At 42.6% G+C, this 15186-nt stretch overlaps 1 protein-coding gene across 10 annotated transcripts in view; it reads left to right on the plus strand.

Annotated features, from left to right (window-relative positions):
• Positions 1-15186, plus strand: part of ANKHD1 (ankyrin repeat and KH domain containing 1) — a 206672-nt gene that overhangs the window by 97329 nt on the left and 94157 nt on the right. For all 10 annotated transcript variants that reach the window (XM_073356055.2, XM_073356058.2, XM_073356056.2 and 7 more), the window contains exons 6-7: positions 1240-1473; positions 10979-11073. In XM_073356055.2, coding sequence (XP_073212156.1) covers positions 1240-1473; positions 10979-11073 — 329 coding nt within the window. The remainder of the gene's footprint in view (positions 1-1239; positions 1474-10978; positions 11074-15186) is intronic.

Raw genomic sequence — 15186 nt, forward strand, 5'->3', positions numbered from 1 at the left:
TCTGTAATTTGCTTGTCTGGTGCAAGAGTTCTGAAGAGGGAAAATGAGCTGTTTTGAAGAGCAGAAGTTGAATCTGTAGTCTGCTGAAATAACCAGAATGCTTTCCTAAAAATGAAACCTGGAAGTTTTCAAGGATACTGTAAGTCACTGGTAGAAACAGTGAGTTTGAGCAAGTAAACCAGGGCTTAACCCAAACCTCTGTTGAAGGTATTTTAGAAAAGTGGAATTTTGGGAGGTTAGGGAAGGTGAAAGAGTAATATTAAAAGTAAGAAACTTCATCTGGGCAGTAACTGAGAGATACTGCTAATAGACAAAATGTGGCCAATTTTTTAAACCAAATGATGCAGGGATACCAAGAGCATCCAGAAATATAGGAACCTTTCTTATTAGCACATTCTACACAGGAAGAATATGATGGGTTGGGGAAAAGACAGAAACAAATAATGAACGTGTGTGGTGAAAAATGCTGAGGGAAGTGTGAGCCAGTTGTGTCAGAATTTAACTGTATTGGCTGGGAGAGATTACCAGCATATAAATTACTGAAGGCAGAGGCCAAACAAAGAAGGAATGATATCATTTGAATGAGATGAAAGATAAAAGGGTCGTTGAGTGTGTCTAGGGCTACTAGAGCGGATAACATAGGCCATAGAAGGTTTAGGCTGATAAAAGGAGTCCTAGAACTAGGGCAGTGTTTCAGTAAAATAGTTATGTCTAATTGTTAATCTGTTTCTGAATCTTCTACCTCACCTGAAATCACAGGTGAGAGAAATGCAAAAGTCTGCTAGGTTGATTTATGGCAAGGATAGGCAACCTGTGGCACATGTGCCAAAGGCGGCATGTGAGCTGATTTTCAGTGGCACTCACGCTGCCGGGGTCCTGGCCACCAGTCCAGGGGATTCTACATTTTAATTTAATTTTAAATGAAGCTTCTTAAGTGTTTTTAAAACCTTATTTACTTTACATACAATAGTTTAGTTATATATTATAAACTTATAGAAAGAGACCTTCTAAAAACGTTAAAATGTATTACTGGCGTGGGAAACCTTAAATTAGAGTGAATAAATGAAGACTAGGCACACCACTTCTGAAAGGTTGCTGACCCCAGATTTATGGTATAAATACTTAAGTAGATTAAAATTCTATATATTTAAAGTAGGTTTTGGTTTCATTTATTTACAGTTGGGGTTAGGTGAAAGAGGAAGGAGTTACTTACTGTATGTTCTTTTTATCTTCTCTTAGGGAACACAGCACTCACTTATGCCTGCGCTGGGGGATTCGTTGACATAGTGAAAGTGCTATTGAAAGCAGGTGCTAATATAGAAGATCATAATGAAAATGGACATACCCCCTTAATGGAAGCAGCCAGTGCAGGTCATGTTGAGGTTGCAAGAGTACTTCTGGAATATGGTGCAGGAATCAACACTCATTCCAATGAGTTCAAAGAAAGTGCACTTACATTAGCATGCTATAAAGGTATGGTATTTAAACCTTCATTTGTGAAGAAACTTTAGGTGGCTGTATTTTTTTGATGATCCTTGTATTACACACATAACATTGTTAGATTTTGTGCTTGGAATCTAACTAAAATTCCCAGACAGTCTTTTTGTTAAGGTTCAAAAAATACCATCAGGAACCTAATTTGGAAGTTTTCTAATGTTCATAGCTTCTTGGAAGTTTAAACTCCAAATTAGGAGTTTAAAGTAAGCTAAATGTGAAAGTCAGGAAATCTGGAGGAGTTTGCAACTTGCTCATATTCAACATACCTCACCTACCCTCCTTCCAATGACATTGACACAGCATAAGAACTGTGTTTTGTTGTGGCCATCACTATTGCAACAAAAACTGCATCTTTCTAAACTCTGAATCTTGTTGCAAATGGTGTTCTATACACAAGCTGTCTTTCTCTCCTTTATAGAGAAAGTACTAACACCCCAGTTGTTGTGAATGTGATACTTAGGCATCTGCAGCCAATATGTGATAGAAGACAAGTAATAGTGCTTATCTGTAATGGTAGGGTCTCAAAACCATTTTAGGAGTCTTAATGACGTTGGGATAGTGGTTGGATGTTTTCAGTTGGATTATATGGCAAATCATGGAGCGGTGTTGCTTATTTGATACTATGTTAAGGGTACAAGTAAGATATCTCTGGAGCATAGCAGGAACATGGATTTGGAGATGATTAGGTTCTCCTAGTAACATGTTGGTTTGTAGGTCAGTAGATGAAGAATATGGGAGTATCTCCTGGCTCATGTTGAAAATCTAAGTATGGGGGAAAATAGTTGGGATTAAGGAGATTTGTGGCTTTACTGATAGAATTGAGGTTACATGTTCAAAGTTGAGGCTGGTTTTAGTCAGTTTTTAAAACACTAACTTCTCAAGTATTCTGCTATTTTAACACTGTTTTTTCTTTGATTTTTCGGAAAGTTTAGGAAAATACTTAAGTCAAATCTTACTACTTTGTACGTACATGTATTTAAAAAACAAAATGGGTGCAGCTGGGCTATTAATTCAAACTGTAGGAGACTCAGGAAACCTTTGCTGTTGGGTTCCTTTTTACTTGCTGGGAGATGTGGCAGATGAACACTGAATTTAATAATTTGATAACTCTATTTCTTTAACTGCTTTAAAAGCTCTACCCACTGTGCCAGTAGAGTATGTAAGTTCCTTGAATGAAAAGGAACTCATGGCTCTCAGAACCAAAATTCTACCAAATCTCAGATATGGTAAATTCTTAAAAGAAAAGGAGTACTTGTGGCACCTTAGAGAGAAGTGAGCTGTAGCTCACGAAAGCTTATGCTCAAATAAATTGGTTAGTCTCTAAGGTGCCACAAGTACTCCTTTTTCTTTTTGCGAATACAGGCTAACGGCTGTTACTCTGAAACCTGTAAATTCTTAGATTGTAATAATTAGTGTGAGACAGCTTGCATTCAGAGTCCATTGTGAAGTGAGATCCAGCCATGTAAGGACTGTGTGGATTCTCTGGTGATTGGTCATGGAACTTGAAGACCTTGTAAACATTTCCGTTTCTGTAATTGGATTTGTGTGATTTAAGAAGTTTATAAAATGTACAGATTCATGGTATTCCCCAATAAATATATATCCCACTCTCTGACACCAGAGATTCAATTTTAGGGCCCACCTTGAGATTTTCTCCCGGCAGAATATCCAGACATACTTCTCTGAAGTATCCAGTATTACTCTGGCAGACATCACCTTAAGACTCAGAACTTTTCCCTTTGGTCCACCACCTTGGGCCTCCTGGGCTCCATGGTCTTCTCCATTGAGACGTCTACAGTTATTCTCCTCATATCTCTTTTGAGCACACCAGATTTTATTCCCCGGTCAGACTACCTACTAGCTCCATTAGGGAAGCAGACCCTCATAGAGATCAAGAAAAACAGGAACATAAGAAGTACATTGAGGAAGTGGAAGAAGGTGACTTGCCACAATATCCACTGGAAACCTCCTACCCTATCCCACTTTATTGTATACCACTCATTGAAAACTACAAGTCCTTTCAGGAGTTGCTAGGGAGAACAGAAAATATTCTGTATATTGTAGTGCAAGAGAAGGTACATGCGTTTTCCAATATCCATAATAGAAGCTCAATTTAAATGTACCCCAATTTAAATACCCCAACCTCAATTTAAATACCCCAAATTAAAAACCATTGTAAGAGGACCAAAAAAGTGCCACCATGGCTAAACAACAAAATAAAAGAAGCAGTGAGAGACACAAAGGCATCCTTTAAAAAGTGGAAGTTAAATCCTAGTGAGGAAAATAGAAAGGAGCATAAACTCGGGCAAATGAAGTGTAAAAATGTAATTAGGAAGGCCAAAAAAGCATAACAGGGTTCAAAAAGACAACTAGATAAGTTCATGGCGGATAGGTCCATCAATGGCTATTAGCCAGGATGGGCAGGAATGGTGTCCCTAGCCTCGGGTTTTGCCAGAAACTGGGAATGGGCCACGGGATAGATCAGTTGATGATTACCTATGTTCTGTTCATTCCCTCCAGGGCACCTGACATTGGCCACTGTCTGAAGACAGGATACTGGGCTAGATGGACCTTTGGTCTGACCATACATTTTTCTACCCACCCAGCTTCAGGTTCCATAGTAATGTTGTACCTGTTGTAGTATTCAGGAAAAATCTAAACTGTTGGGACTGTCTAGGTCCACTCTGAAAGACAAAGAACCCCAAAGACTTCAATCTCCTTGGCAGAAAATCCTGTTCTTCAGCATCACTGCAACTTTGTATAGCTGACTATCAGGCTTTATTTGCGTAGTATGATTATCTGAACTGGGACAAAGTGTCATCTTTTATTGACAAACTCCCATGGGAAGCAAAAACTGAGTTGAGATCTGTAGTATGAGAACTACCTGATGGCTAGAATCTCTCTTCAAGAAGCCTTGAACACCTGTGGCCATAGGCACTATCATGAGGAGAGATTCCCAAAGAAGTCCAAACTACTATTGGACATCTTCCCTTTGAAGAATCAGACCTTTTCAGCCCCTGTACAGATGAATTATGGTACTCCCTAAAGAATTCTAGAGCAGCGCTGACATCACTAAGTATCATTAAGGTACTAGGGCCAGTTAAGACAGAGAATTTCCCCCTGTCAACAATAGAGGCCTACTGCCTTTGTTTCCAAGTCAGTTTCTTAGAGCTTGTCTACATTGGCAGTTTACAGCTCTGTAATTTTCTTGCTCAGGGGTGTAAAAAAACACACCCCAAGCGCTGCAAGTTTCAGTGCTGTAAAGTGTCAGTGTAGACCTATAGTTAGTTAATAACGTTGCTAGTGAAGACGTGCCCTTAGGCTCATGTCACCCACCAGACAGCCCCCTCCTCTTCTGCTACCTACCCACCCACCCTGCATCACCATCCAATCAACAAGTCTGACTTTCGAGTCAAGAGCCATGTACCTGTTCCACCACAGCTTCCTTGTTCTCATCCCTATTTTTGGTTGCCACCTTCCCCATTTTTCTCAGGCATAGACTTGGATTACTTCAGACCAGTGGGTATTTGAGATTACAATTTCAGTCCTCTGTCCCAGCTGATCTGCCTTCTATATCCCTATTTGGGGGACCCATCTCCTGAGAAACAACTGAAGGAAGAAGGTAGATTCTTTACTTCAGCTAAGAGCCATTAGAAATAGTAATCCATGAATTCAAAGTTTCTATTCTTGCTATTTTCTTATTTCCAGAAGAGGGGAAAGCACCTAAGGTGACTAAAGAAATTCATACACTTGAATTTCATTCATTCAAATTCACAATGGTGAGCTAGCTTCCATCATTCTGTCTGGAGAAGCTCAGGATTGACTTGCGGCTCTTGGCCTTCAGGATGCTTATTGCTATTCATCTGGTCCTCAGAAAATATCTTCAGATCACAGTAGGATATGACCTCTATTAGTTCAGGGCCTGTCTGTAGCCCTAAAAGTATTCACAAAATGTCTGGCAGTGGTGGCAGCCAATCTAACATAAGGAATGCCTGTTTACCTCTGCTTGGATAACTGGCTTCGGAGAGGGAAATCCCCCAGGGATTATCCAATGGCCTTTCCAGGGACCTCAACCTGTTGCACTCTCCAGGACTTGAGATGAAATAAAAGTAGTTATCTGTCACTCCTACTCAGTCCATAGAACTTATAGGGACCTTTTATATTCCAAGCTGATGAAAGCATAGCTCTCTCTGAACAGGTTTCAGCCCACAGCATCCCTGATCTGCAATAACAGCAAGAAATGTAGGCCATATGATGATGTTCACTTAAGTGTGACATCTCTTGCCAGACTTCACTTGTGCCCTCTCCAAGGATGCCTGAGATCTGTTTACGAATTTACCAAACACTATATGGATACTTACCTCAAGATCCCAAATCCCTTTTTATCTTCCCTGGACTAGAGGCAAATCCAGAGATTGTGTGCAAAGTGGTGTCATTCTGAACACCCCACCTCCCACAGCAACACACTCTACATAAGCCTCTGTGGCTAGTGGAGAGGAACCCAAACAAGCTACAGACTCATTTCTGATCTAGTTAAGAGTCCTCACTACATATAAAAGTGCTGAAACTCAATGTAATTTGTCTAATCTGCAGCGAATTTGTACTACTTCTGAAAGGAATCACAGTGCAGATCCTGACAGACACCAACCACCTCCTCAGTGTATTATGTCAACAAACAAGATGACATGCTCTGGTTTTCCATCAACAAACATGACAAATGCCCTCTCTTCTGGCCCGGAGCAAGTACCAGACCAGTGTTCCTCCATGATGGTTTCCTCATTCTTTGGCCTCAATGTCTTTATGCATTTTCTTCTGTTCCCCTGATGCCAAGAGTCATAAGGAACATCAGGCAGGATGTAACCATAGTGATGCATACAGCCCCTTATTAGGCAAGACAGTATTGACTCAAATTTCTGCTGCCTCTGTCCACAACAGCCATTGTAGGGGGCAAATTCTACCCCCAGTACCCATATTTCTGTATTTGTCTGCTTGGAAGTTGGCTAGTTGAATGCATCAGACAAGGATTGTTCCACAGAAATCCTAATACAGAGCAGGATCAAAATCAGTATATACATCAAAGTGGAAGAGATTTCCATCTGTTGATTCCTAATACGGTCTCAATCCATTGAAAGTTTCTATCCCCAACATTTGGGTTGTCCTCCAGCTCAAGCTATCAGGTCTCACGATCAGCTCTATCAAGGTTCATTTTGCTGCTGTTTCAGAAAACCACTCTCCTATTCAAACGTATAACTGTTCTCATATTCCACTGTTTCAAAATTTCTAAAAGGACTGGTTCAGGCCTATTCCCTGCATTCGGGAGCCTATCCCACTATGGGACCTTAATGTAGTTTTGATGGGTCTTGGAAGCCCCTTTTGCATGCTTATCTAAGTGCTCCCTCCACCATCTCGCCATTAAAACAGCCTTTCTGGTAGCTATCATCTGAGCCAGGTGGGCTTGTGAGGACCAAGCACTAATGGCATATACTCCGTGTATGGTATTCCATGGGGATAAAATTTCTTTGAAAAATGTGTGGTGTCTGACTTTCACTTAAACCGAACCATCTGTTCCCTAGCTTTCTTCCCCAAACCTCACTCAAACTTGGTGGAAGCCAAACTGCACACCTTAGATGTTTCCCAGGCCCTTCTTCATTACCTAGATAGAACAAAGTCATTTAGAAAATCACCTGTTTGTTCATGGCACTTGGAAAAACACTTCAAGGCTGTTAGCTTCCCAGGGTTTTGCGGCATCTTGCTACCACTTCCCCTTAGTGTGAGGAAGCCTTGCCTGCGTACTACTTGTCAGCTCCCTGACTCCATTAGCCATGAGCAACATAAGTACTCCCCTCTTAGTCCATGCAGGCTCCACTTTTCCTCTGTAGGTTAGTGATAGCCATACTCCAAGCCCCCTGAGTATCTCTCTGAAGTATCCATCAACCTCATTCACCGGACACTCAGAATTCGAGATTCACTGTTCCCAAAGGAATAGTACCCCCAACTTACCAGTTAGACCTTGGATGACTGCACCGTTTAAGACATAGCACTTAGACATGTTTATAGTGAAAACAAGTAAAAGCTTATTTAACAAAGTATAGATAATTGAGAAGCAGCAAGTGGAAGTTTTAGAAACTAATGATTACATGTAAAATAGAACACACATTCTAGAACAGTGGTTCTCAAACTTTAGTATTGGTGACCCCTTTCACATAGCAAGCCTCTGTGTGCAACCCCCACTTATAAATTAAAAACACTTTTTTACATATTTAACACCATTATAAATGCTGGAGGCAAAGCAGGGTTTGGGGTGGAGGCTGACCGTTTGCGACCCCTCATGTAATAACCTTGTGACCTCCTGAGGGGTCCTGACCCTCAGTTTGAGAAGCCCTGTTCTAGAACTAGACATGATTAACAAGATAGTTTTCTGTCTAATGAAGTTTAGTTCACCCAAGTCTTTGCAGCATTTTCCAACCGGGTTGGCTTTGACAATCCTTTCATAAGTTAGGCTCTTTACTTGTAAACAAGATACCCCTGGCACTTTGTTTTCCTACAGTTTTGCTCTCATGTGATTTCTCAATCTCCATGAGCTTCAGCCTTAGTAATGCAAATAGGCCTACGCTGGGAAGTGGACAGTATACATATGACTAGCCAGAGAGAAAGACATGTCTCTTCCCTCTGACCTGACAGGAGCAGGTTTATCATCTTCAGACGATCTGCCTTAACTCATACATTAAGAACTTAATTTTCAGAAGAAATATTTAAGTCCTTGAACATTATGTCTTCATGAATTTCAAGATGATAATGCTGACTAGTGGGCTACTGGCATGTGAGGTCTCTACCAAGAGCCATGTTTTGGTAAACTTAATATGCATATGTTTGGCCCAAGGCATCCCTGTAAAACTCTATGCCCCCCTGTACCCTCTGCCAGTTGGCACAAAAACGTTCTTGGGTCACAAGGGCCAACCCATCTCTTCTCAGATGTGCAGGTTGGTTACCCCATGCATTAAAGTCTCCTACCAGTTATCAAGTCTACCTCTCCTTTCAGGAATCAGGACACACTCAGCTGGAGCTCAAGCAGTCTCTTCAGGTTGCTTAATGATATTCCTTACTGAAATCTGCAGAGCAGCTACATGGAGTTTAGTTTATACTTTTACAATATGTTTTACCCTGGATTTGGCTTCTAGATCAGATGCCAAATTTGAGACACACATTCTTTAGTCCTAATTTAGATAAACATAGGACTCCATGGATTCTCTCATAGTGCTCATGGAATCGCTAGTGAGTCATCACAAGTGAAATCTACATGGACAAAGACTCAAAGAGAAAGGTTACTTACGTTGTAACTGTGGATCTTCTAAATGTGTTGTACCTCTGGATCTCATGACCTGCCCTCTGTCCCAGCCCTATTTGGAGTCCAACTCTGCTGGGATTCTGAATTATCAAGAGAGTTGATCAGGACCATTCTTCCCAATGTGCCCTCAGATGTAGGAGGTGCACAAGCACAGGCAGAGCACAGACACGGCCTGAATGGATGTTGCTGGTCATAAGATATGGCTCTTGTGCACATGAGGCACATGCACACCATATGTGGCATCCAATAACCACTGTTACTGTAGTTTTTACTTTTTCTGAAGTCCAAGTCTACTTAACTTTTTTAATACATTGGATGATATAAAAATTCTGTGAAGGGAAAAGTTAAATTAGAGACTTCATTAAAAGTTGAAAGCTTTTTGGGAGAAGTGGCTACGTGACCTAACAGTGATATTATGGTGGTAACTCTCAGGCCAGGACTTTCAGAAACTGTATAAATTGAGATTGTCCATATTTAACCTCCTAAATAAGCAGCCTGATTTTCATACTTCCCAACATCCAGCAACTCCTGTTGACTTAAGTGGGATGAGTACAGCACTTTGGAAGTTCAGGCACCTAAATAAGTTGTACTGACTTTTAAAATCTTGGGCTTAATTTTCTGTTCCAACAATTTCTTTTTTTCAGTTTGCAAGTTTCACAGACACTTAACTCCTTAAACTCAAGGTCTCACAGTCATTATCTTAGCAGAAACCTTCATGCAACTCCTGAAAATTGAAATGTTTGTATTAAACTCCAAAAATTTCCTCCCAAATTGAATTTTAAGAGGTTATGTGCACCATTGAGGATTTGATAAAACTAAAAATTTTAGACCATCTATATTTGAGAATCTTTTACAAAATTAGATTTATCAAAGGTTTTCAAAGTTACAAGTTCCATAACTCTGTATTAGGCTATTAGGACATACTTTCCAAAACACTTTTCTTTCACCTAAGAAAAATCATAATACACTTCAGGTAAAGATTTCAGCTGCCTTTCTTCTGAAAGTTGAGGAGTGTGTGTTGATATCTCTTAGAAACTTTTTCTTAATTGTGGGCTGTTGTGGTTTCTTAAGTATATCCCCCTACATTTTTGTGTCAGGGTAATGAACAATATTTAATGGTAGTTGGACAGATTGAATAAGAACTTAAATTCAGATACCAGGTTTTTTAAAATGGTAGATTACAATAGTATGAAATGCTGCATGATAAAGCACTCTTAGCCCTGGAATATCTAAAGGATAATATCCTCAGCACTTCCTATAATTTAGTAAAACTTGTGTAGGAAAGAATGATATAATACACTCTGGGCTGGGTGATCATTCCCACATCAACCACAGACTTCCTGTGTGATCATGTTGGGAAATCACTTAACCTACCTTCTACTCCTCTCCTGTAACATAGGAAAAACATGCCTTGCCTTGCCTGCATGCTGAGAGGATAAAATCCATCAGTAAATTAGGCATCCAGATACTAGAGTGAACTTTGTGCAAGTACCTAAATAGACTTGTTTTTGCATGGAAGAAAAATGTAAAAGCTCCATAGATGAAAGTGAAATAAAACTAATTTGAGTGAGACTGAACAAAGCTTTTAAGAACAGTTGTGGCAACTCTACAGGTTTTTTAGATTGAAGCTCTTACAGTTCAGCAATCTGCTCTTTTTAGACAATGCATAAAAATACTCCTGTGAAAGTTATTGCAGTAAAAACTTCAAGATAGGTTTATAATTTCATACTGTTCTTCTCTGGAAGGTTTTTTACCTTCCAGATGGATTTTTTTTTTCTCCTTTCAGCTTTTTTTTGGCCAATCCACGCAATACTTAAGCTATGTGGGCAATTAGAGCATAAATGCTATTTTGTTTATAGTTTGAAGTCTCAAGACAGGATTTTTATAGAATTTTTTTTACCTAATCCATGTTAAATAAAACCTTATCAACTTTGCATAGCCAGAAAATAAAATCTTCCAGGTAAGACCACTGTTATAAGTTGAATGTCCATCTTGTGTTTTGCCACAATAGCAATGTATTTGCACATTACAGTTGGATAGGCTTGTAAAAACAAACTACAAAAACTTAAATTACAATATTTTGACTAAGCCCTTTCTTAATGTTTGTAACAAATTGTTTTGTTTTTGTGTTTGAAGGCCATTTAGATATGGTTCGTTTTCTGCTTGAAGCTGGAGCTGATCAAGAACATAAAACAGATGAGATGCACACAGCCCTAATGGAGGCCTGCATGGTAAATAGCATTTGGTGAATCAATTTTGTTTGGGGTGAGAGGCATAAAAGGGGTTGGTAGAACAAAGCAAGCCTTTTTTGGTTAATGAGATTTTTTTTAATCCACTGATCTGGAAAAAAATACTAATTTTTTTTTTAGGGATGTCTTGCTAAGAATACCTTTTTAAAGTGGTTTGTCAAAAGGCAGCCTGGCTCTTAGATTTAGTTCTCTGTGTGGAAAAAATAGTTCTTTTGTTATATTGAGTTTGCCCTACAATGTGCTTTTTGGTGCAACCGTCCTTTAGTGGCTTTCAAAGTGTGAGGCATGCCCCTGCGGGGGGGACATGGAGGGGTGGCAAAGTGGGGCTGCAGCAGTGGGGAGGGCACACAAGGAGTCCCCAGTGGTCAAGGGCCGGGGGGAGGGGGGCGGGCGGAGTGTAGGAGGAAGGAATGCATACCAGCCCCACAGCAGCCAGCTTGTCTACCCACCTTCCTTTTTTGACCATTGGGACTCCCCTTCATGCTCTCCTGACCTGGACACCTGGCTGGCTGCAGCTCCTTGTATTTTAAATGCTCCAGAGCCTGTGGGAATGAGAGGCTGTGGACCTGGGAGAGAGGGAGAGTGAGGAGCCCTGAGGAGCCTTGTTTCACTCCAAGCTGCTATAGGCTCCTTCAGTGATGGAGGCAGCCATCCTGCTGCTGTCCCAGATGTGAGCCACCCAGCACCCTTGATAAGTCACTTCCTGCTCTGGATGGGAGCTGTTGTGACTCACATGGGGAAAGGAAAGTAAACCTCCCCACCCCAAAAAGGGACCTCTTTAGAGAGAATCACTGCAGTTTGGTTTTCAGGATGCAGTGTCCTCATTAAGGCTACATTTTAGTCACAGGTATTTTTAGTAAAAGTCATGGAAGGGTCATGGGCAGTCAACTAAAATTCACAGCCCATGACGTGTCCATGACTTGTGCTATACCCCTGATTAAATCTTGGGAGTGCCATGGGTGTTCAAGTGGGGGGCGACTCGGATGGCGCCACGGATGCTCGGGGGCATGTGCTTGACGGTCCAGGACCCCCATGGGTGTTGGAGGGGGCGGGTGCTTGGGGATTGGGGTGGCAGCCCAGGACCCCCGCTGGTGCTGGGGTCAGGATTGGTGGGACTGGCAGCTCCCTACCTGGCTTCTCAGAAACGGTGATATGTCCCTCCCTAAGCTCCTAGCTCCACGAACTGCCTCCGCCCACAGCTCCCATTTGCTGGGAACTGCAGCCATGTTGCCTTTTCCAGGGAGGCGCCCGCCCGCCCGCCCCCCCCCCCCCCCAAGGTAAGCACCACTCAGAGCCCTCACCCCCTCCCACACCCCAGCCCTGAGCCACCTCCCACACCCAAACTTATCCTGCGGTGAGCAGTGTCCCAAGACTGCCCCAGCCGCAGCTGGCGCGACTGGCCTAGGGACTGCCTGAGCTGCTTGCCAGTTGCACCGGCCACTTCAGAAGTCATGGAGGTCACAGAATTGCAGCCTTAGTTGTCATCTGGTAAGACGAGGTGCCAGAGTGACAACTGGCTGATGGAGAAGATTCACAAAAGGAATATAAGAATGGAAATATTGGTCAATATTTAAATATCCGGATATTGCTAAACCAAACTTTACATTTTTATTTTATGGTGTGACTGTCACAAGTTTTGATAAATTGGATGTATCCTCATTTGTCAGACAAGTGCTATCAAATCCAAATAGAGGGTGTTTTTCACTTAGTTTCTTCTGGTGTGCAGACAGGCTTCCTTAGTTATCTTGCCTCTGCTGAGACAGTCTTTCCAGGCATTGTTGAAGCTCTGGATCTAACATAGAACAGAAGAGGACAAAGGAAACTTCTTTCTAGTAATACCTAGGAAGTGCTAATAATAGCACCCCATTCTGCCAGTTCTGGCCCCATTTCCACTGTGGTCTTACTTGAAGCTGCAGCCACCAGATCCAACTAAGAGTAGGAGCAATTCTGAACCAGGTGAACACTCTTCTTCCACTGCCCTTTGTGGTCTTTGGATATCCACAGCTCTTCCCAAGTTTCCCCTTTTTCCCAAAACCCCCTTTAAAGAAACTTCTAGGAGGGCCTAGACTCAACTGTGAGCTTACAAAACATTATGCTGAAGGTAAGTCTTCGCCTACTCTGTCACAATAAGGGATTCCATTAATCAGGAGCCCTATAGCCTGGATGGATCAGGCCTTTGCAGCCTCCCTGGTCTCACTAACAAATTACCTTTTGCCTTCTGTCACAGAGTCACAAAGTCTAGCCTATGCCCCTGCCTGTAACCAGTCTCCTGGGAGCGATCTCTTTAATGTGACAGGCCCCAAGGACCCACTTAGTTCCATGGGCAGACCTATGGCCTTCAAGATTGGGCCTTTGGCATCAGCAGTCCCTGTCTCTCTCTGTGACTCCTTCCAGTGAATCCAGTCATGCCAGACTTGCTGGAAGCTTGTATTGTACCCCTTCAGGGCACACTGCTCTGAATATTTACAGTGACACAGGCAACCTTTTCAAAACAAGGTAACAATTTGTTAGTCACGTGGCCTACAGTATCTGAAAGTCCTTATGTTATCAGTGAGAGGCAGAAGCTAAGCCATAGTCCATCCCAGTCAAACCAATGCCATGATGAGCCAGCCAAGCTGTGGTGGACTCCCGCTCGACTCCATCTCTTGTCTTTTTGTCCACCCAGGTGAGCTCCTGAGTCCCTTCAAAGAGCTGTCCTTCTCCGCATCACCTGACACCTTTTCCTCTTTGTTCTCAATCTCAGTTCACACATCTCATTGGCCAGGGTTTCCTCCTGATAGGCGTGGATTGTTCAGTCATTAAGGTGTCTGTCTTCATGGATCCTCTGTTGATTTGGATCACTTAAACCTGTTCCTTAATGGTGCGGACAGCTAGGTGAGACACCTGTGTGTCATGTTCTACCTTGAGCAGACTTAATCCTTCCCCCCCCACAGGGTAACCACGCAAGGTGTGGGAGGAAACTGAGGCGCACACATGCATCGTAAAAATATTTTTACAAATTCCCACTTTGTCACACCTTCCTTTCAAGAAAACTTACTCAGAGCTCCATGTACACAGCAAGCACACTCCTTGGACCCTTTCCTACTCTTAGAGGTGGAGAGGAACATCATCCTTTCCTTCCTCCTATATGGTGTCTTCTGAAAAAGGTGAGCTAGAATTTGATTGACTTGCTCACTGTGTCCTGGGTTTCTTTTTCCTTTCACTTTCTTATTCCTCCAAAAACCCTCAGGGTCATTTTGGAGCAGTGAAGTTAATTGGGCTCCTATCTAACAAAAACCTTAATCTCTCTGGAGGAACAGAAATCAGAATGAGAACAAGTGCCTTATTTTCTTCTAGGGCTGAACCTCAGTGCTGATTCTGCCTATCCACTGCTGTATAGCAGATATTATGTAAAGTGGATCATGTCCTCATCTGATTCAGTGTCTTCACGATCCACTCCTGGGAGAATTTTGTGCCACTGTGTGCGCGCATAATTGAGTTGCGCATATTTTTAATTTTTTGCACAGAAAAAAGCTTCTGCTGGACAGTTGCTGCAGTTCCACCTTTTGCTCACCAGAGGGCACTGTGGCACTAGAACAGAGCAGCAGCTCCGGTCCAGCTAGGAAAGAGAGAGCACACCTTCCTTCTTCACAGTGCCTTTTGGGCTAGGTCAGGAGACAGACAGCATGGGGTTGCTGGGAGGTCATAGACAGGCTCGTAAGGGCTAGTGTGGGAGGGCAGACTGGGGCAGGGGCTGAATGGGAGTGGTGGTGGGGGAGTGGAGTTGCAGGGCCACATGGGGACCGGGGTGGTGTGGCTGAGTAGGGGCACAGACACATGGGGATGTGGGAAGGGGTGCAGGGCTTCAGGGGGATGGGGGAATGGGGGTGGAGGGACACATGTGGACACGGGCAGGTGTGCCTGACTGAATGGGAGAAGCTAGGAGTCAGCCAGGATCTCCATGGGGGAAGCTCCCTAACAATCCCTCCCCGCCCCCTCAAAAAAACCTGTTCCATACTTTTCCCAACCATACACAACAACCCTCCAAGTTCACAACCAGGCTTCTTCCCAGCAATTACTTCCCTCTCCCTCAGCTCCTCTGTTACCGCTGATTCC

The sequence above is a fragment of the Lepidochelys kempii genome, chromosome 8 (assembly GCF_965140285.1).
Source record: "Lepidochelys kempii isolate rLepKem1 chromosome 8, rLepKem1.hap1, whole genome shotgun sequence".
Classification (NCBI taxonomy): Eukaryota; Metazoa; Chordata; order Testudines; family Cheloniidae; genus Lepidochelys; species Lepidochelys kempii.